We start from the raw sequence: 22,759 nt of genomic DNA, 5'->3' as shown, positions 1-22,759 counted from the left end.
GCCTCTTCCTCGCACTTTCCACTGTGTGTGCAACGTCAGCCGCCTCGCGGACCTCAGTGGTCGGCCACCGACGACGCACCCCAACTTCTCCTTCCTCCGGTCTCCCTCTCTCTCTCTCCCCGATTCCTCTTTTTTTTTTCTCCATATCGACATTTAGTCCCTGAAGTTTTCTTTCTTACCTTTTGGTCCCTTAACTTTTTTAATTAGTACAACTTCACCATTTAAAATTTCTAATTAACCCCCAAACTTCTTTTTAGCCTTTCAATTAAGCCCCTAACCATTTAATTTGGGCCAAATTAGAATTATTAAAAATATATAATTACATATATACCCCTGCCGACATATTTATTTATAAAAATACCAAACTTCTAAATTTTCATTAAACCCCCCTATAATAATAAAATTATACTTTTAATCCTCATCCCAAAATAAATTTCCAATTTAGTCCTAACACACAATTAATTTAAATAATCAATTTGCTAAATATTTTCCAACTTAAAATTAAATACCACTAGCTAATTAAAATACCAATTTCTCCAAGAAATTTCTTTTATAAAAACATCATTTACAAATTCTTCCAATATATAATTTTATTTATATATATATATACATTTGAGAAAAATTTGGAATGACCAAAAATATAATTTATTTCTCAAATAATTTACTTAATGAACTCCTTAAAAATCAAACTAATTGGGTATAGAAAAATAACTCCTTTAATTGTCTAACATTAAAATTTTTATTAAATCATTTCAAATTAAACCAAATAAAAAATAAAGTAAAATTAATTTAAATAAAAACTCATTTATTGATTATTATTAATAAAATAATTATTAAATAAAATTTTCGGGTATTACAATATTTATATTTGATGATATTTTTATTTGTTCTATTAAGTGTCTATATTTTTTTGTTTTAATTAAAAATCATATTGGTTCTTTAATTAAAGTAAAAAATAAAAATATAGATATTTAATAAAATAAAATAAAAATTAAGAAGCTAAATAAAATAAAACTAAAACAAACTAAAAACTTAATAAACCAAATAGCATTAAAGACAATTTAGACAAGTTTACATTCTAAATTGCAATGAAAATTAAAATTACACAAGATCTGATTTGAGATTATAGAATATGTGAATTTAACCAAAACTTACTGTCCAAAAATCTATGACTTTTGGAGATTTTATCGTTTGAATTAAATATTACTATAGTTCATAGCAACTTGTTATTTCTTTAAAATAATTTTAAATTTCTTCACTTATGTAACACCCAAAATTTTTATATATTTAATAATGAGTTTTTATTTAAGTTAATTTTAGCTTTATTTTTATTCGGTTTAATTGGAATTATTTAAATACAAATTTTGAATGTTCATGTTAGATAAATAAATGAGTCATTTTCCATATCCAATTAGTTTGATTTTTAAGGAGTAATTATTCAAGTAAATTATTTGAGAAATGATTATATTTTGGTTATTCAAAATTTTCCCAAATGTATATTTATATAAGTAAAATTATATATTGAAAAATTTTGGAAGAAATTATAAAGGATGTTTTTATAAAAGAATTTTGAGAAAATTGGTATTATAATTGATTAGTAGTATTAAATTTTAAGTTGGAAATTGATTATTTAATTTAATTGTGTGTCAGGACTAAATTGGAAATTTATTTTGGAATAAGGATTGAAAGTATAATGTTATTTTTATGGAGTTTTAATGGAAATTTGTGAGCTTGGTATTTTTGTAAATAAATATGTCGGTCCGGGGTATTTTTGTAATTATGTATTTTCAATAATTCGGATTTGGCCCAAATTAATTAGTTAAGGGCTTAATTGAAAGGCTAAAGGAAAGTTTGGGGGTTAAATTGGAATTCTGTAGGATGAAATTGTAAGTAATTAAGAAAGTTGAGGGACCAAATTGTAATAAGAAAAAGTTCAGGGGTCAAATGTCGATATTGAAGGAAAGAAAATCGGGGAAGAAGAGAAGAAAAGAGAGAGAGAAAGTGGGCGTCGTGAAGAAGGAGGGTCATGGCGTCGGCCGGTCGGCGCAGAGCAGCAAGCAAGAAAGAGCGGCCGTTCCGGAATCGCGTGGCGCCGTTCCGGCGGTGTTGGCCGAGTCGAGTGGCGATCGGCTCCTCTCGGCAAAGGCTCTCTTTGGCGACAAGCGCTGTGGTGGCCGGGAGACGGAAGATCCGGTGGAGAGAAAGTAGGGGGCGGCCGCATTTTCGACTTTTCCAATGAGCTCCGGCGGAGGATGGATGATCGGAGGATGTATCCCGACTTTTCTCATCTCAAGCTTCGCATTGGCACCGGTTTTGTGGCGATCGGGCTTCGTTTGCAAATCGATGGCCGAGATCGTCCGCAAATCTCTCCGGATGATCGGATGTCAGATCGGAAAATCGAAGCGGGATCGCCATCAGCGTCAGAGTCCGATGGTGTGTTCGGATCGTCGATCGAGCTCCGGCGGCCGGAGGCGAGTCGACCGAGCGATCGAGCGTCTCAGTAATTATCTTTGGCCCGTTAATTTTGGAAATTCTTGGTTTAATTGTGTCTATTGGATTATATTGAGTATTTGATGCTATTGTGAGTCAAAAATAATTGTCTGCCCTCGTGATTTTGTGTTGTGTGAGTCGGAAATAGTGAAATTGGGGACCCGACTCCGTTGTTTAAATTGTTGGATATTTGGAGTGTTTTTCCGGCAGTCCTGGACCCGCTTTTACGGGGGGTAATGTTCGTATTGTAGGGAGGTTCTCACGGATTTCTGAGAATTCTCCGAGTCGAGATTCTTAGAGCGATCTAGAGTCTAGACCTAGGATTAATGATCGATTGTTTCAGCGTTTTGATAAATTATTTTCCGTGATTAGATGATCTGTCTGTTCGACTTCGCTCCAACCGAGGCACCGGAGCGAGCTAGGAGGTCGCCCCAATTCGCGAGTTAAAGTCATTTAATCATTGCACTATTGCTAAGTTTGATTTTAATATGCTATTTTGGAAGTTTATGCTTAATTTGGTTATTAGTATCGCGAATGTAAATAATTTCTTTGGATTATTAATTAATGAAGATAATATAAGTATTATTATAGTAATGTTATAATAATACCAAATATAATCAGTTCTCCACATGAGTTGCCTGATGTCTTACTCTTAATTGTTAATTGTTATTTTGATATGGTTGAATGATTTCATTATACAATGATATTTATTATATGTGATGAGTTCGATTTGGGAAATGTGGCTTGTAGAACATGCCGCCTGATGGGTTACATCAGGACCGCATGTGCACCGGTAATGATCATGGACATGTAATCAGATTTTTATGGGTTTGCCCTGGTCGAGCATGGCTCTCTGGGCTGATTTGTGTAAATTGCCGGAAGTAAGGTCCCTGGTCGAGCATTGCTCTCGGGGCGCCGGCTTATTTGGATACTTAAGTGACCAGACTGGAGGTAAGGTCCCTAGTCGAGCATTGCTCTCGGGGCGCCAGTCTTATTGGATTAAGAGAGCCGAATGGCTACTAGATTTCTTATTTGGATACTTAAGTGACCAGATTGGAGGTAAGGTCTCTGGTCGAGCATTGCTCTCGGGGCGCCAGTCTTATTGGATTAAGAGAGCCAAAATGGCTGTTAGAATTTGGGGTTAGGGTTCTACTGAACCACTCGTCCCGTAAAAGTAAAAATATATTTTTATTTATTCATTTATTTATTTATTATGGTATGATTATAATATGGATTGTATTTACGTGCATGGTTGATATATTGATTTGAATAATCTATGTTTTCTGAGAAGAATGCAATAGTCCCCAGATTATTTGATTTTAACTCACTCTCGAGACTGACAGTCTCATTTTTTACTGTTTTTTAGATTCGTGTTAGTCCTCTCGCGACTCTTATTCAAGAACTCCTTCATCATCGGGTGATGTATTTGATTTGGTATGTAAATTGGTAAATCTTAGATTCTCCGCAGTAGTAATAGTAGATGTATCAGTTGTAAATTTTCTGAGTTTCAGGTCTCGCCTAGTTTTTCCCGCGCATCAAGTATTTATGTAGAATGTACTTTAAGATAAATTGTGGCTTTAATAATATTAATTTGAGATGAGATTTGTTTAAATCAGTGAGTGTCAGGCTTACTACGGGTTTCGGTGGCCTTAAGCCTACCCATTCCCTAGTGCTGGTCACGGGCCCACGGGTGGGGTCGTGACAACTTACTAGGCTAAAAATTATAAATTCTAAAAAATGATAAATTTTTTAAGATTTATATATTTTTTTGCTTACTAGATAATGAACTTAAATTAAATCTATAGATTTTATAGAATCTTATATTTTAAATCTGACAATTCAAACAACTCTCGAATAGAATGTTATTAACAATTATAATGTTTGATATTTAATTTAGAAATATTATTAATAGAGCAAAAATTAAAATCTCATAGTATATAGAAAAGAATAAGTTTTTGTTTATAATTTAATTTAATGGGTACTTAAAGCTCATTTTTTATAAAAATTGAGAAGTATATTTTAGCTTTCTTAAAAAAAGATGAATGAAATTTTCTTCTTCACATTCTCCTTTGTTCTATATTAACTAAATATTTTTTATATTAAAAAATTTTAATTATCTATTATTTTATATATTTAATATAATATTATACTTTTCTATTCTATATTTATATCAGAATAAAAATAATAAGTTTTAATAATATCTATAAAAGAATAAGTTTAACTCATTTAGATTTTTTTCCTATTATTGAATCTAGGGACTTTTACATGATTATAGGCGTTGAAATTTTTGTTTTTATGGTCCTTTCTTTATGATTTTTTTTTCAATTTGTTTACATTTGTTTTAATTTATTTATATGGTTTTTTTAACTATATTATAGTATTTTTTAATATTTTATTAATTTTTTTGTATATTTTTGTTACCTTTAAGCATATTTTTAAAATTTATTTTAATTATATCCTTCACATATTTTAAACTGTATTTTTGATATTTTTTTATATATTATGATATATCTTTTGAAACATAATTTTTATATCATCAAAATATACTAGTTGCTATAAAAAAATATGTAATATCATTCAATTCATGAAATATCAAATATAAAAATATAAAATAAAAATGATAAATATATTTTATTTGACTGATTTGACATTAATATAAGTTAAAAATCATATCCTATTGGTATTCTATACGTATATTTTTAGTATTTTAGACGAAATTTTAAAAGATAAATTCATAATAATACAAGTTAAAATAAATAAATTTTCAATATCTTTTAAATATATTTTTAGTATTATTTTTTTGATGAAATTCAAAAAAAAATTATAAAAGATATAAAATAAATCTAAAGTTACAACAACATAAATTTTTTTAAAAAATTCAGGTATATACTTTCAGTTTTTTTTGTGATAAAATTTTAAAAATAATTATTTTAAAAAAATAGCCGTAAAATTCTTTTGTAAAAAAAAAAAAAATTGAAAACACAATGATGCACTGTGAAAATTCTTCTTAAATCTGTTACATCTTTTTATCAATTCTTAAATCTATTGCATATTTTACTGATTTGCAGAAGCCCAAAGTGCCTGCAGTAAAATGTTATTATGATCCGACGGACCAAAACGGTAATGTTTGGGCCTAAATATTGGTTCAGTACATATACACATTATTATATAAGGAAATTAGCTAAAAAGACAAATTGATTAATTAGTTAAAACTTTTAATAAGAAAAGAAAAAAGTGTGAAGAGAATGGTCCCTATAGCGGATTCGTTTCTTGTCGGCTTGTGATCTGTCTTACTCTTACACACACTGTCCAGAATTGAAACCTTCCTAAATTATAAACTACAATCCTCCAATTTTATTTCTTTTAAATAATTTTAGTTTCTCTGCTTAATTATCTGTGCCTTTACTGTCCAAAGATTATCCCATTTATGTTCGTTATTAATCATACCTCACGCTTTTTACAACTTTCCATTTTTTTCCCCATTTTCACTTCTTAAAACAGTATTTCAAGCCTCTGATCAAAACAGAGGACTCGCCAAAACAGCAGAGGAATCAAATTGGTGTTTTTTTTTTTAATGCATTTTCCTTTTCCTGTAACTCTCATAATCTCTCATAAACAGAAAAAAGGAAGAAAAATTATACCCATTGCTAGCTGTACTGTACCCACATTTGCCATTTCCTTTCTTCTTTATTACAAGCTCAACAATCACCTTCCATTTTCTGATTTTTATATTCATTTGGTGTATAAGAAACTTGCGTTTGATGTTTTTTTAACTGAAAATCTTGTGAATGTCCAGGTGGGTTTCTGTTAGTTTTTTTTTTTTTTTTGAAGGGGGTTATGGGTATGTGAAACCAAGGTTTGGACTTTGGAATTATTTCAATAATGGAGAATGAGAATGTGGGTTTTGTTGTTTTGTTTGTTTGTTGTTAGATAAGTACAAATGCGGAACATATGGAGAGAAGGACACAGAAGGAGCCCTCGAATATCTGCTTTGGATGCAAATATTAAGAAAGCTCAGCCATCGAGGTTTATTACTGTTGCTCAAAGTAGGTGCAGCAATAATACTAATACTACTTTACATGGCAAGGATCACCTCAAGAAACGCCCCTGTTTGAGTACCGGTGCGGGCCCAGCTTCTAGGACCAGAGGCAAGAAGAAGAGAAAACTTAGACCTCTTCAAGATGTGGCTGCGTTTGTCAATGCTCAAGAGGTCTTTATTTTTATTTTTATTTTTATTTTTATTTTTGCTTTTTTGCTTTTTTAATTAACTAAATTATATGCATACCTTTTCTTTTTTCTTCACTTTGACTTTTCATGATTGGCTTAATAAATTTTCAGTTGTTTGTTTGCGGAAGTAATTGTCGATATATGTAGTGTACAGTTTTTGCTCTTTTCCTGTTCATTGTAATGATTGAGTTGGCTATGCCTAGTGTACTCTCATCTTGGGATCTTTGGTTGTTGAGTGGTTTAAAGAGGGCATTTAAAGTAGAAAGAATGTGATTGTTCAGTTGCATTTTGTCGTTGTGGTATTACTTGGGAGACATCAGTCGAGCAGGACCCTGGACGTTGACTCTATTACATTCTTTTATACCTAGTTTTGAATTTCAATGCATTATAGCTCTTTCAGCAGTTCCTTTTTACCTTCATCTTTTTAAGTTTCTGTTCATTCTAGTTTTTCTAGATTTACTAGGTAGTTAGTTTGTATGATCTGTGTACTGTAGTTCAAAAAGCCTGGCATGCTTATGATGATAAGAAGGCTTTAATGATTCAAGGAACAAAATTTCAGAATGTGTTACTTGTTCCTAGACAGCGCTAATCATCAGTTGGTACTTCTTCGTGATTTAGTTCACTTGCTTTATATGTTCCCTCCAGCTCCTAGGATTCATGCAGATGATTTTCATTGTTTCTGTGAGTTTGGTTTCAGGATCCCAAGTCAAGTGATGAGCAGGATGGCAGACAAGTGAGCCCTGAAGATCTTCAGATAACTACTGGTCTACCTTTTGCAACATGCAAGATGTCATTGTAAATCACTGCTTTAGAATTTCACTTAAACTGACATGATAATTTGTTTCCCTACTGGATCAGATCAACCAATTGTGCAGAGTAAAGAACACCAAAAATACAAGGATCAAGTTATCAATCCAGGTTGCATCTGTATCCTTGTTAAAATTGTGTTTTTTGGATCTTTAGTTTATTATTTATTTGTGACTAGCTACTTGTATATCAGATCAACCACCTGCTGGGCAACGTGTTTCATGGATTCCGAAAAAACGCATACTAGAGCTTATACTTGACGTACTGCAGAGGTGGCTATTCTTTCAAAAGCATTGATATAACTTAAAATAATCTGGAAGTTCTGTAGCATAAAAGAAAAAACATTTACATTAATAGTTCCTGATGAAACATTATTTTCTGTGCTGATCCTTTTAATCATTTTTACATTTTAGGAGAGATACTCATGAAATATTTGCAGAACCAGTTAACCAGGAGGTAGTGTACGTTTAATGGTCTGCTTCTCATTATCATTAATTTTGTGTTCCTTTCTTATTAATTATGTTGGAAGTTTTTTTTTGTCATTGAATAAGGTAGAGGATTATTATGAAATCATCAAGGAGCCTATGGATTTTGGGACCATGAGAGCTAAACTTCATGAAGGAATGTATAATAGTCTTGAACAGTTCGAGGTTTGCTTCTTTCTCAAATCTGTTTTCAGTTCCTGAGGTAAATTTGTATGTCAGTGTTGATGTTTGAGCCACATACTTTGCCATTTAATAAAAGCAGGCACCTATTTTTTCAATTCGGACTAAATGTTTGCCAACTATCATGCAGCATGACGTATTTCTGATATCCAGAAATGCAATGCATTTTAATTCATCCAGTACAATATATTTCAGACAGGTATGATCTTCAATTTCCTGTCAAAATTCTAAAGCACTGTTCCTACAATTCTCTGTGAAGATAATTAATTATTCTTACTGTCAATGGAATAATACATCGTTTTTGTACAGGCTCGTGCCATTGATGAACTAGCTAAGAAGGTTTTTCATGTTCTTAAAACTGATCCTGAGAATTTTGAATTTGAGTTTTCGGGGACTAGACGACGAACTAGTAGAAGGCCCAAATGTGAAGCTAAGAGTTCAGCTTGTAGCTCATCTTCTAAGCTCATCACTAACTCAAATACTGGGATGCTTAATGTATCACGAACAACTGTGCTCAGTTCAGCAAGCAGTATAACAAATTTAAGAACAGCAATGCGACTAATACCCAGGTGCTCTGGCAGTGGTCTTACTACTCAATCGGAGCTAAGAGATGAGGAAGTGCCTTTTGGTAAGATGTTAAATAGGGTCTGACTTTCTGAAACTGAAATACACTGGGGAAAAGTAGGATAAACATAAGATTGACCTAAATTTGTTGTAGATAACCTAGGGATTTCAGGAGCTGCCTTTTGACATATTGTAAATAAAGCTTCATGGCTTGAGGGAGTTCTGCTTGTGTGGTCTGGTTGTTTAGTTTTCTGATATATTCAATATAAATCCTTTATTAGAGAACATTAAACACAAGGACAGGACCATGCATTACCTACATTCGTTAAATCCAAGGGATTTGCTAACCTTGGGTGTAAAAGTTTCATCCTTGCGAAACCAACTCATGTTTGGATCTGCTTCGTTAGAAAAATGCTTGATTTCAGATTCTGCCATTGACTTTATAGGAGACCATAATAGGGTTTCTAACATCAAGTGCCTAGGATTCTGCATTGTGTAGATGCTGTGCTTTGGTTTTGAATTTTTTCAACTCTTAAATATATTAGGATGTATCTGTTTTCTTAAGGTAGAAGGAGCCAGCAATGAAATGCATTTCTTCTCTTGGAACATCAAAGGTCCAAGTTGGGTTGAGTGAATAAATGGATAAAGCCGTTCAATATTGGGAAGCAGAGAAAAGAAAACGGAGCTTGCATGCTTTTCATAAGTACGAAATTGCGTTATTCATCTTCATTAATTCTTTGTCCACAGGTGGTGGAGATGGCAGAGGATCTAGTTCTTCTGAAGCAGACAGACGTTCTACATATAGATCTTCTTCTTTGTCTGTCCTCAACGGAAGTTCAATTGTTTCTACAATTTATAGTAACTCAAAATTACTAATGCATGTGAGTGATATTTCTCACTAGAACCGCTCTTGTTTCCATCCATGCTTGTGTGAGAATTATTGTTACTGCTGAGAGCTGACCAAGGTTTTCTTATTTCTGTAGATGGATCAGCAAGATAATAGTTATCGTCAAAGCTTAATGTTGTTTGTTAAAGACTTAGGACCAACAGCCCAAATGATTGCCAAACGCAAGCTAAATGGATGGTCACCTGAAGCTGCTAATTATCTTAATTCAGGTTCAAACTGGCCTACGGTTCCAAACCGCAAGAACCATGGGACATTCAGCTTTAGCCAGTGGATGCCCACTACTTTAGAAACAAAGTCTCAGAATTTAATCAATGGTTACAAAATTGACATGCTTGATGCTGATAAAGGGGAGAAAGCTTTTTCAGGTGACAGAATGGGAATTCGTGGCAGTTCAATGGAAGTAGTATCACATGGTTACGATAGGAGTGTCTTTGGTGCCATTAGACAAGAAGCTTGGAGCAGCAGCGATACGAAAGCTGGAGATGTTTCTAGGAGTGACAATTTTCAACAGAATCAGAACAGTATGATTCAAATTGGTTCACCCTCATCTATCACGAATGGGAGGAATCTCAAGTTTTCAGCGGCTGGGTTAAATAATGAAAAGAAGTCGGCACAACTGAAAGTGGACAAAAGCAAGAGAGATGATAAACTGCAATTACTGGATTCAGCTTCCAAGGAGTCTCAGCCAAATGTCTTAGAACACAAGTTAAGTAACAATTACAGCTTCTCGTCACCTTCATGGACCCTAGAGACAACGGCCAATGGCAAATCAGGTTGTGATCAAACTATAGGCTCCATAAATAACCTTACTTCACCATATGTGAGGGGTCATGACCAAGCGGTAGCGACTCGAGGTCAAGGTGCGAGTCAAGAGACTGGATGGACATTGAAATCAAGCCAAACATTGACACTAGTTCCCCAGTTCATGTTTGATCTACCTTTCTTAAAGACAAGACTTGATGAGATGAATTATTTTGGACAGGATAGATTTTTGCAACAGACCTCAGGTGGCCAAGGACCTTTTCTGAGTGAGACTTACCACGAGAACCATCCATATTCCTGTTTAGACACTCAGCTAAATAACTATGCGCTTCAGCTGTAAGAAATCAACATGACAAAATATATAAACTCGTCTTCAAAAAGATTTGTTAATATATTGCCATTCTATTGCATTAGGAAAGGGCTTCTCATGGGTTCTGAAAGATGCAAGGAAATGTTTTGGTGAATTTTCATATTGTTTTTTTTTTTTCTTTTCTTTTTTTCTTTTTCTAAACAGAGGTTTGTGTTGAATTAGAAAGATGACAAAAGGGTAACATGCCAATTAAAAACTTGAGAAAAGATTTATAAAAGGAGTAGGCATGGTGAGACCTATTGAGTGGTGATGACTACTAAATTATAAGATAAAGAGATGAAAGCTTTCATGTCTGATAACTGATATATGTGTTGGAAAATAAGATTGATGGGCCACTTCCAACAATTCTTGAGTTGTAAACACAACCCCTTTCCACGTTATTTTCTTTGAAATTCTTCAAATAAAATAATGTAATGTTTTTAGCTTAAAATATTGATGGCGTAATACAAAATATACACTTTATTACTCAATTATACATACATTTTTGCAATTAGGCTAACAGCTCAAATCTTAGCCTGTCTTTCTCACTTACCTTAAAATTAGACTTATTAAAACCCATATCCTCCCTCTTTTATGTCTTCTTGAAATTTAATAAGAAGAAATAATAATTTTATTATTTCTTTTCCTCATATGACTTTAATAAAAAAATTAAATAAAATGTATTTTTACTATTGGCCTTAGAAAACAATTAAAACTTTGATATTGTGAATGATTATCAATAAGTTATTGCTGAATTGCAGATTGGAATTTCATCACTGTGAGTTCCAACTCAATTTAATCAGTGTTTTACTGAAAAAGAAATTACAGTTTTATAAAAAAGTAAAGAAGTAAAAATAAGAAAATGGATGTTGCGTGGCTTTCCTTTAAAACTTTTGGTTGGGCAAAACAAAAGTAATTAGTGAAAGAAGAAAGAATGTGAAGTCACCAATCAATAGGACTGCTAGAAAGCATTTGATCGTAATAAGAAGTGAAGATTAAAAAATAAAAATAAATCAAACGGTGAAAATTGCATTAAAAAAAAAAGCATGCAAGAGCCGTCACCTTAGCCTTGACTTATTTGGTAATAAAATTCTCTTTCATACAATACAGTTTCTAAGTATAATTAAAAAAATAAAACAAAGGAAAAGTTCGTTAGACGATTCCAAAAACAGACCTCCTCCTTATTTATTTTTCTTTCCTTAATTCTACGTTTCGTTTTTTCTTCATCGGGCCCGGTGGCCGTCGTTGTATCGGTCCGCGTCGTGGCGATACCTACTTTCTTGTCTCTGATCGGTGGCGATTTGATTGAACCGAAAGGACAGAAAGAAGAAGAAGAAGAAGAAGAAGAAGAAAATGGCGTACAGGAGAAGACAGGGAATGACAAGAGCATCGACCTTCAAAGAAGAGATACATCACAAACCAGAAGATAATAATAATAATAATAATATGTTAAAATCTTCACACACGTTTAATTCAACTTCCTCTCTTGCTGCTCAGGCCATTAGAGCCTCCGCTGCTCATCGTGAATCTTCTCTTTCCTCTGCTTACACCGCTGATTCCCTACCTCAGAGATCTAAGGTCTCTATTTTATTTTATTTTATTTTGGATCTCATTTTCTTTTTTTTTTGTTTGGAAATTTAATAACCATAGGACATTTCCTTTTATATTTTATGATGTTCTATCGCATTCTTTGATTCTAATGAATTGGTCTTTCGTGTATTATTATTGTTTTGTGTGAATCTTTTTGCAAGAGCTCAATTGAATTGAACTGAATTCTTGCATAATCATGTCACTTTTGGTTTGATCAAGTTGAGAGAAATGAAATATAGCATCTCTGATCTTTCCAAGCATGAGAACCTGATTAAATAGAATACAATTCATTTCAATTGAGTCATTGCATTTCCAATGCTTTCAAAAACACACTCGATTATTATGATTTTGTGTATACATGACTGAAATTTTATGGTTCTGTTTTCTTTACTTGTGAGTTTTGATATGATGCCTAAAATATGTAGGTCTTTGATGCATATGAGGATTCATCAACAACAAGTGATTCTAAAGGGTTTTGGGGTGTTCTTGCTAGAAAAGCCAAAGCAATTCTTGACGATGATAATATGTCACAACAATTCGAAACTCCTGCAACATCCAGGTTTCAAATGCAAGATGCCTCTGTAGGTGTCCGAGTAAGTTTCTGATAATGTCTACAGACTCTTAAGGAAGGGTAATGAAACCCCGATTGATATAAAAGATTGAAGCACACTTAGTGAACTAACCGTTTGTAAATACTCTATTCGTTTTAATTCATCTTTTAGTGAACTAATCATTGTAATACTTTATTAGTTTTTAGTTCATCCTTGTTTTTCTTCCCAATGACAGTCTCAGCAATCTAACCAAACATCTGAGGGATTTAAGAAAGTGGACAATCCTACATTACGGAAGGGTTTAGATAAACTCACATCTTCTCTAAATCAGATTGGTGACACCTTTGAAAAGGCTTTTGAGGTAATTAGGCAATGTAGATTATTTCTGTAGGATAAGCATCTAGAGTTTCTTTTCTATCTACTTTCTTGTTCAAACACAATATTTTATTCCATCATTTGATTTCTTATTTATATACAGTAAATAGATATGTTAGTTCAAGGCAAGCAAGAAATGAGTAAATCACTGACAAACTGTGCATTTAGGTTTGCTTTCACACTTGAATATAATTTTTTTTCCCTTCAATACCGCTGCTTTTTCTCCCCAGGAAGGTCGCAATATTGTGGAAAATAAGACTGCAGATATCATCCAAGAAACACGTAGGTTGCAAATTAGGCGAAAAGGAAGCAGTCCTGTGGCTCAGAATCAAGTTTCTGGTGAAAATAGTTCATGGCAGCAACCTGTGATGCAGCCTAATCAGCAACAGAATCAAATGAACCACGAAACTCAATTGAAGGCATCTCGCGACGTAAGGTGGCAACTATGTAATTGTGTGTCACTGGTTCATGAGGCAATTGTTTTAGATGCATTAAATTGAAAAGGAAAATACACACACAAACACACATTTATGAAGATCGCCGTTAGTGCTAAAACATAAGCATATAAATGCAGTTTAGATCTGATTACAATGCTGTGTATGGAGAGAGAAAAGATGGAACACTGTTTTGTTTCATTTCTGGGCTATTTTAATTGACTCAGAGTTTATTGTGGGAGTATAGATTTACCAACTTTGCAGTAGGTTTAGAACATTTGATTTGATTGCTAAACTTGGGATGTGAATCTTAAAATTTTTTATATAAATTATAAAGCATTAACATAAGATGAAAAGGAGAAACAGAAGAATGAAAAAGAAAAAAGACAGAAGTATGAAGGAAAAAAGTGATGAGCGTTGTTTCTATGTCCTGGCTGGTGAAATGCATGAACGGCCTTTGTTTTGGTTCACAGGTTGCAATGGCAACTGCTGCGAAGGCAAAACTTCTCCTTCGGGAACTGAAAACAGTTAAAGCAGATCTGGCTTTTGCAAAACAAAGATGTTCTCAATTAGAGGATGAGAATAAAATGCTGCGCGAGAGTCGTGAAAAGGGAGGAAATCTAGCAGATGATGACTTGGTACTGTATCTTTTCATGTTAGCTTGTTTTCTAATTGCCAATGTTTATATGAGATGGATTGCTGTTATGATTTCCCATTCTTGCACCATAGTTAATAACTTTAAGTTGATTGTACTGATATTTATTTTTAGGTGCTGCTATGTTTATTCTGTAGGATGCTTGAACATATATGCATCTCCAGTGGTTTTTTAACTGGCGCTATATAATTGTGGCCATAATTAATTTCTTTTTATACACTTTTCTGTTTATACGCTATTTCTTTTTTTATTACAGATTCGTCTTCAACTGGAGACGCTTTTGGCTGAGAAGGCTCGTTTGGCACATGAGAATTCTGTATTCGCACGGGAGAACAGGTTTTTGAGAGAAATAGTTGAATACCACCAGCTCACCATGCAAGATGTTGTTTATTTAGATGAATGCAGTGAAGAAGTAACTGAAGTTTACCCGATTACAAGAATGCTCTCTATTTCTCCACCCTCTCCCATTTCTCCACCCTCGCCTTCTGAGGTTACTGCATCACCAAGCCCATTTGTGACCAAGGAGATATTTCCTGTTCCTGAATCACCAGAAGAAGGTTTGGACTCAACAAGTGATGTCCCACCAAGTGCAGCTACAGCCATACTGGAGGAAGAAAAGGCAATAACCATCTCGGTTGACAAAGAAGAAGATACAAAAGGGACTACGATACTGGAGGAAAATGCAAAAACAACCACATCACCGGCATAATTCAGGTTGTCCATCATTCATTAACAAGAAAAGATTTTGTGAAAATATTCGTTTCTAAATTTATTTAATTTTTGTTTTATATTTGGAAGAAGGGTGTGAATGGGTATGCTCCTCTTGTCTTTTTTTTTTTTTTAAGCTCTAACTTTTGGTAAGCATCTTTTTTTCTTTTGTATGTAATTGTGTATGCAGCTCTTATTTGCCACCAAATAAAGTCTGATTTCTTGTTCAGTTAACAAATTTAATTTTGTCAGCTGTTGCTTTATTTCCAAAACTTTGTGGAAATTTTAAATGAATATGAGATTATATGTTTCATCATTTCTTTTCCTTGACCTTGTTCTATTTAGTAAATGGTAACTCATATGCTGAAGTGGTTGTTTGTATAAATTCTAATACCATACTTTTGCTAACACCAAATTGTATTCTGAAACAGTCAAAATTGTCTGTGTAGTTTCTCATCTTCTTGATAAAGAACTGCAGGCATGCTATACAACTAGCCGTACAGAGTTCCAATATACAAGAAACGCAAATTCAACTAAACATGTTGTCCAGAATTAGAGGCACAAAGTAACCAGCCGGTACAATCTATTGTATGATTGGTTTCCTTTTTGACATGGAAGGCTCAGCCTTTTAACATTCCAGAAAACTTCTAGGAACCATTATTATGCATAGGGTCGTGTTTTAAGTTTCTCCAAAACCTCCAAGGAAAAATCACGCATAGAACCATGTTTCTTCATTTTCCTATGAAAGATACTCCATGTTTTAATTGAGATAAAAGTATCTTCTTCTATGGCACAGTAGAAGAAATAAAATCAGTTAACAAAAGGGTGTAATCTCAGACCTGCATCCAGACGCAACATGTCTATCTGGTAGAGCTGAAGAAGGGGAGATACATTTAACAATTGTGAAGTTGTAAGGATAATCATATTGGGATGTCTTTTATCAAACCCTGTGCTAAAATTCTAACCAATCAGATAGTGACTTGCAAGAATAAAAATTGAAATAAATAACGGTATAAAAATTAAAATGGTTCATGTGAATAAATAAAATAGACTTGAATTGAATCTGATAAGAAGAATAAATGTGGAAGCCCATCTCATCAAAAATCATGTGATTAGATTGAACACAGGACAACAAATAAGTAATTCAAGGCACTTTCTACTGCTTAAAAATTACAGGCAACGAATACGTTATTCAGAATACTACGAAGAATCCCAATTATTTCCACGAACCCAATTGAGCAGATCTTTCAGATGAACTTGGACAATCAGTTGTTTTTTGTGTTTGTGTAGGCAATGCAGTAGCTTTGGCTGAGACCGTTGGCTAGACACTGTTAAAAGTTTTGCAATGATTAAGAAAAAAAAAACTGAGTATTAACTAAGGAACCGCGACGTACAGTTGAAATCCCAGAATGAATTTCGGTGTGGGAATTCTGTTTTGCAACGACACAATTGGTCTTAGCACAGATGTGTTGTTAATGGATGATAACAAGTGATTGGATAGATAGAAGAGAGAGCGGTGAGAAAAGGAAAGAAAGAAATTGGGAATTAAAATCAAGAAAGAGGGATAGAGCAAGAATGTATGGCTGAATACATAAACATCCTAACAGCTTCTAATGCAAGAAGGCAAATCACAGCTAAATTATCTGTTTCCTTGGATTTTTATGTTTTATTCAGCTACTGATGCAATTTTAAAATGTACTTTAGTTGCAGACATAGTGAATATTTTAGAATAATACTTTTTTATTACTAAATATTACGCTAATTAATTAATCATACTATTAATCACAATCCTCCTGTGATCTCTCATGTTACTACCACTGTTTTACTGAAGTACACATAAAAATCTGCTTTTGTTCTATTGATTGAAAAAAAAACAAATAAGAAAAATTATTATTATTATTATAATATATAGATTAATCTAAGATATATGTATGGGTAATATTTTAATTGGCCCAACGGAAAATATGCATTTAATCATAAAGCATCCAAATAAGATCAATAATTACATACAGTTATTGCAGCCTTGAGGAAAAATACATAAACAATTTAAACAGGTGGTAAAAAGCCTTTCATTTATGGTAAATGAACAGTGACATATATTGTTAGTCCTTGGAGGAGCCGTTTTTAAGGGCCATAACATATACTCAACCTTTCTTTCTCCATACAACAAAGGAAAATATCTAATCCAGTTCCAATCTACTTGAATCAGCTCAATTTCCTTGGATAATTTATGAACAAAGCAGAGCCAGAAAAGAGTCAAATATACTGCGTAGACCAAGAAAAGGCAAGCTTTGGGTAAGTGGTTGGAGCTCGCAGAAAAACTCCCATCTTTACAGTAGAATAATTCAGAATATCTGAAAGAATAAAGTAGTTGACCCATCACCAAATGATCTGAGATCTGCAGGTTTCACCAAAGCCCTGCACAAGGGACATGTCCTTTCCCTCTCAAACCTGGAATCACAATGTCAGTCAGCTAACTGTTTCTAGTCAATGTGAAACCAACCAACTAAATAGAAAATGCAACAAGAAGCCATCAATTGCAACTTATTGTTGTTCAGCATGAACATACCATTCTGATACACAATCTTCACAAAATATGTGCTTACAACGTAGTAGAATGGGGGCATGCATCTTCTCCTGGCAAATTGCACAAAGATCCCCCGCTGCATTGACCTACATTTACATAATCAAGAACCTTAAATGCATGAGTAAATTCCCCGTGCAATCACCAAAATCACAAACAAAATGGCGTGAGAAAGTGAGCCAATAACATATGTTGATAAGAGTATCACAAAGTTCAAAGAGGTTAAAATTAAATAAGCTTATCAAGCAACTTTCTGCATGGCATCCTATTGCATAGTCCCAAGAAATGAGGGAGATTATAACAGAAGTATGGAAATTTTTAAAAACAAAAACAAAAATCCTTCCAGTCTTCTACTTGCTTCCCAGTCTCAATTGAAGTTATTCTATACTCAAATTATCAAACTGACTAAAGCCCATGAACAATGTGTATAAATATTCAGTAAATGGCATGTGAATTTATTAAATGCTCTACAAAGTGATTATGGTTCATTATTCTATCAAGACAGATCAATTAATAGCAAGGAGCTGTCAGGAAATGAGAATGAACTCGTCTTCCAAGAATAAAGCATTCTCCTGCATGCTTTCCCCTTCCTGAACCAGGCATAACTGGTCAACAATATTCTTAGCCTTCTTTTATCTTTCATGTAATAACCAATGACATGTGCATAGGGCTCTAAAAATCAAGCACACTACTATTTCAACTCATCTACATCACCAAAGGCCAAATGAAAAAGTAATCAACATTACCTGCTCAGTTGTTGCATAAGCCCCATAATGTACCTCTTTGCGTGATAATGCCTTCAAGGCAGAAAAGAAGGATTGCACCTGCAATTTACCAACCAAAATAATAGCATCATACACAAGGAAGCATGCGAGTTTTTTATATTCCCCTTTTTCTTGGGGTTGGGGGAGGCCGATGGAGCCATATGCTAATCCAGAGCTAGCACCAAAGAGCTTCAACATGGGAAGTTCATATAGGCTCACAAAAGAAAAAGGGAAATAAACAGATTACAAAATCACTAAACAACTTACCTTTTCGACCACCGAAGTCAGCTTGAAAGTCAAGTACAGTCCTGTCATTAGTGATGAAAAGAGGCTCCCGTATTCTTTATTCAAAAAGAAACGATACCAAACTGGTGTAGGCAATAAGGCACGATATAACAGCATCAGATATTCAACCAAAGTTAGCATCTGACCCTGGAAAATAAGACAGGTGCAATCAAACAACAAGAACACAAAACCAGCAAAAGTAGCTTAAAGTCTCTGGAATAGAGTGAGGCCAAAAATAATTGATTAAGACAGCCCTCTTGTTCTTTACTTTTTTTGATTGAAAAAGAGGGGAGGAGGTTACTAATCAGAGCTACCTCCTTCCACCTTCTAACCATGTTAGCACTAGGCATATTACAAATAGAACTCTAGATGCTAGTTCCGTTTTTCTCACCTGCTTACGGTAGTTCCTGCCTCTACTGTTCTTGTAATACATTAAGAGAATACATTTTAAGACCATTGCCGCCTGTCGGACCAAGGTATCTGGAAGGAACCAATATGAAGAAACCATATAAAAGTGCACAGAAAAAGAATAAATAGATGGCTTAAAGTCCAAAATAGGTTATAGAAGGAAAAATAAAAAAACATATAAGTGTTCATATGTAATACAGGGGGAATATTCTCATTTTGCAGAAGAAAACAAAAGGACAAAAAAAAGGGTGCTGTTTGTGCCTCCATTTGGAGGAACACTTTTGTGTGTCCTCTGCACCACTTAACAAATAAATCAAGGACATAAAATACCATCACCACAAAATTAAAATAAGAAAATCAACTACATTGCGATATAAAGTGCATGCTTAATTGGAGCAACATTAATAATTTGCAAAGAACATCATACCATTAACCATGATGATAAAAATAGCTTGCCAAAAGGGTGGTATAGACTTTGGAGGAAGCATGATTAAAGGGTTCAAAAGATCATCATTCTGATACCACCAGTAGACACCAACCACATGAAGCGTGAATGCAAGAGAGATGCCAATCAAGATGGAGATTTTCCTCTCTCCCTGAAGCCACACAAATCGAAATGCTCAGATATAGCATTGTAGTCACTCTAAAAAGAAAAAGCATCTGAATTCTATTCTAAATAACCCCTATAACACTTCTCTTGATCAGTTAAATACAAACTATGTACCTTTAGAGCTGTTTGCTTCCGCAGAATATCATTTGACTTGAACATAACAACAGCAATCCAAATTGTAACAAAGAAACCTGTAATTCCTTACAGAAAGACAAAAATTTACCATTTAAAGAAGATAGTGCTTAATGAAAGAGAAGAAAAGAGAAGAGAAGGAAAGGAAGGCAGGTAGTTTCAAGCATGCCCAAACAACAATGGCATCCCAAATCAGACTTCCTGTAAATCCTTACATGTAATATTACATAATAATTAAAAAAAAAAAAAAAAAGAGAAAAAAGAAATAAAGGCGACATAAAAATGCACACAGCACCTTCAATTCCTGAAGGATCGTTTAACACAAACAAACATTTTGGAAAATATTCAATTGACAATCAAAACTGAGGTAAAGCAAACAGTAAACATAACCTCCATACTATTACTTTCTTATGTACCAAATATGAAAAACAAAATCTCTATACACCAACACCTCCTAAATCAACCCTCTATTGATAAGATGTGGCTCAAGGGAAATCATTAGTAGAAAAGGCAAAAAAAAAAAAAAAAAATCACCATAATCTCATTGTATTAAACTTTCATTCGGCATTAATTAAAAATTTGCTTACTGGAAAGCACCCATTTAAATGCCTCAACACACGCATGCCAAAAAAGAAGCAGTTAGAAACTTGTTTCAAACTGTTTTAGAGCTTTGATGACTAGAGCATAACATGCCAAACATTTCTCAAATTGACTTTTGCTAGCCTTTAACCAAAAAAACTTCTGAGAGATAATTTTGGTCAGGTATATAAAAAGGACTTAACAACTCTATATCTCTTCGAATATGGAGACCAAAATAGGGGTAGAATGGCAAAAACATATCCTATCATATAGTCTAAACTAAATGCTTTGGAATCAAGACTTAGTTAAATAGATTTAAGTCTCTCAATGACAACTGAGACAGGACACCAAACAAACATATAATAGCTGTTAAGGCGTGGAAATGTTAGTTTTATCTTCTACTGAACACTTCACACAAAACTAAATCCAAAAATGCTTTGAGCATTTAGGCTTAGTTTTTAATCCTGCAACGGGAGGTAACAGGTTGAGGGCTCTTTGGCTTAACTAGGAATGCAAATATCTTATAAAAAGGCATTATGACTATAAATTCTTTGAGCTGCCCCTTTTAACCAATCCCTTTCCCTTTCCTTATCTCTTTCAATATGTGACCACCACTATGGCACTTTCTGGTGATCTCTAGACTGAGGGGTTGTCTCCTGTCTCTCTCTCTTTCTTGATGTTTTCACCGCTCATATTCAATTTGTATGAGTTCTCATTTGATTGATGCTAATTCTACTGATCCCAAAAGGCACCAATTTGACATGCAAAGGACTTTGGTGAACTTACATTCCCAGGAATTTATAAGAAATTTAATAAGAGAATGGAATTTAACCAAAATCTGGTACCAATATTCAAACACATAATCTTACACAAAAAAAAAAAAGGCAGGCACTGGAGAAGGACAAAACATATGTTGTTAATATCCAGAGCATATGGAATTACTATGAAGATTAAGATATCACAGGTTAGTGCCACTAGAAACTTTGTTATAATGCAATCACTAATCAAGAATGAAGCAAGAAATGAAAAGACAACAAACATATAATTTTAAGAACTTTTTTACTTTTAAAACAAGAGATAAACAAATAGTACCTTGCAAATGCTGGCGAATGAAAACAACCAGTAGAAGCAAAGAAAAGGGAAGGACTTGCTCAATCCATCTAGCAGCTTGTTGAATATCATATCTTTGATAAGACGAATCCCTTCCATTACCCCCACTACCATCAGCAGCAGCTTCCCCATCTCCACTGACATTAGAAGCCTGCTGAGTAGCACCACCACCTTCACCTGTCCCCCTACCACCATTGCTGTGATCATTTCTACTTTCTCCATCCGAGGCCAGGCCAGCAATTGGCTGCTGCTGCACAGACACCACCTCATTTTGACCAATCACCAATCCACCATCCCTGTCATGATCACTTTCATGTTCCCCTGCACCAATTATCCTAATTGAAACCTCCCCACTATTCACTAGTGCTGACGCAGCAGTAGAATCATTAACCAAAGGGTCTGTCTCTTGATGATGAGTTGACCTAGAGCTCAAGGTAGAAGAGGTTGTTCTCAAGAGACCCGAATATTCTAATAAAGCAGAAATCGGTGCTTGGATTATACTTGAAGCAGATAACATTCCATAACGCCTCAAATTATTATTATTGTTACTACTACTGCTACTGCTACTCGAAGATGAAGATGAAGACGAAGAACCTCTATATGCGTCTCCGGACGCTTCCATTTGTGCAGCAGATGAACCTCTAACCCTAACCATAACCATCATATAATCATCATCATCATCATCATCATCAACAACAACAACAACCTACCAATCATCATAAAGAAAACCAAAATAAAACCCTAAAGAAAAGAAATTTAACAAAATAAACAAATAAAAGAAGTGATCAATCAAAAATCCAATAATACCTTCGAAGGCGAAACTCCGTTGAGGACTTGAGAAGAAAAAAAAAAAAAAAAGATGAAGGAGGAGTAAAATATTCAAATTTGGAGAAACCCTAAACCTAACCCTCTCGATAATAGATGAACGAAGAAAAAGTCAATGGGGAAAGCGTCGTATTTTGACTCTGGCCAATTTTGATTAGCTTTTGAATTAAAAAACCAGCGATGGATGTTGTAAGGAAAAGAAATAGTGATACAACTGGAAAAGAAATGGTGATGATCAGAAATTGGGGACTGTCATTAGGCTTTAAATTTTATTATTTATCTTTCCCCTTCCTCTCTTTCTGTTGTTTTTTCTTTTTCTCGCTCTACGATGATGGCATAGAGCGCGAGAGAGAAAGGGTAGAGAGATAATAATGAGGA

General features: G+C 34.0%; 3 protein-coding genes across 7 annotated transcripts; 2 read left to right on the top strand and 1 right to left on the bottom strand.

Moving 5' to 3' along the window:
• The first annotated feature begins 5,561 nt into the window (after window positions 1-5,561).
• LOC8267978 (bromodomain-containing protein DDB_G0270170) lies at window positions 5,562-10,862 on the top strand. Of its 2 annotated transcripts, XM_015726983.3 has the most exons (11): window positions 5,562-6,286; window positions 6,421-6,700; window positions 7,415-7,481; window positions 7,576-7,635; window positions 7,718-7,796; window positions 7,938-7,980; window positions 8,076-8,174; window positions 8,320-8,388; window positions 8,499-8,817; window positions 9,501-9,634; window positions 9,737-10,862. In XM_015726983.3, the coding sequence occupies exons 2-11, from the start codon at window positions 6,431-6,433 to the stop codon at window positions 10,760-10,762; spliced, it is 2,166 nt and encodes a 721-aa protein (XP_015582469.2). In that variant the 5' UTR covers window positions 5,562-6,286; window positions 6,421-6,430; the 3' UTR covers window positions 10,763-10,862. The 2 variants fall into 2 exon arrangements, with proteins under 2 accessions (XP_015582469.2, XP_015582470.2); XM_015726984.3 differs by lacking the exon at window positions 5,562-6,286 and having other exon boundaries at window positions 6,565-7,316.
• Window positions 10,863-11,658: 796 nt separating this feature from the next.
• On the top strand, window positions 11,659-15,335 carry LOC8267977. 2 transcript variants are annotated; one of them, XM_002531766.4, is made up of 6 exons: window positions 11,673-12,349; window positions 12,787-12,954; window positions 13,148-13,273; window positions 13,518-13,718; window positions 14,195-14,359; window positions 14,633-15,335. In XM_002531766.4, exons 1-6 carry the CDS (start codon window positions 12,125-12,127, stop codon window positions 15,083-15,085), a joined length of 1,338 nt encoding a protein of 445 aa, XP_002531812.1. In that variant the 5' UTR covers window positions 11,673-12,124; the 3' UTR covers window positions 15,086-15,335. The 2 variants fall into 2 exon arrangements, with proteins under 2 accessions (XP_048235920.1, XP_002531812.1); XM_048379963.1 differs by lacking the exon at window positions 14,195-14,359 and having other exon boundaries at window positions 11,659-12,349.
• Window positions 15,336-17,129: 1,794 nt separating this feature from the next.
• Window positions 17,130-22,759, bottom strand: LOC8267976 (RING finger and transmembrane domain-containing protein 2). 3 transcript variants are annotated; one of them, XM_015726997.3, is made up of 9 exons: window positions 22,364-22,759; window positions 21,539-22,262; window positions 19,850-19,935; window positions 19,553-19,721; window positions 19,109-19,197; window positions 18,700-18,864; window positions 18,415-18,492; window positions 17,654-17,757; window positions 17,130-17,535 (listed from the first exon to the last, which is right to left on the bottom strand). In XM_015726997.3, the coding sequence occupies exons 2-9, from the start codon at window positions 22,218-22,220 to the stop codon at window positions 17,430-17,432; spliced, it is 1,479 nt and encodes a 492-aa protein (XP_015582483.1). In that variant the 5' UTR covers window positions 22,221-22,262; window positions 22,364-22,759; the 3' UTR covers window positions 17,130-17,429. The 3 variants fall into 3 exon arrangements, with proteins under 3 accessions (XP_015582483.1, XP_002531811.2, XP_015582485.1); XM_002531765.4 differs by having other exon boundaries at window positions 19,850-19,926; XM_015726999.3 differs by having other exon boundaries at window positions 21,539-22,203.

The sequence above is a fragment of the Ricinus communis genome, chromosome 10 (assembly GCF_019578655.1).
Source record: "Ricinus communis isolate WT05 ecotype wild-type chromosome 10, ASM1957865v1, whole genome shotgun sequence".
Lineage (NCBI taxonomy): Eukaryota > Viridiplantae > Streptophyta > Magnoliopsida > Malpighiales > Euphorbiaceae > Ricinus > Ricinus communis.
The sequence above is the reverse complement of the archived record's forward strand: the minus strand, read 5'-3'. Positions and strand labels throughout refer to the sequence as shown.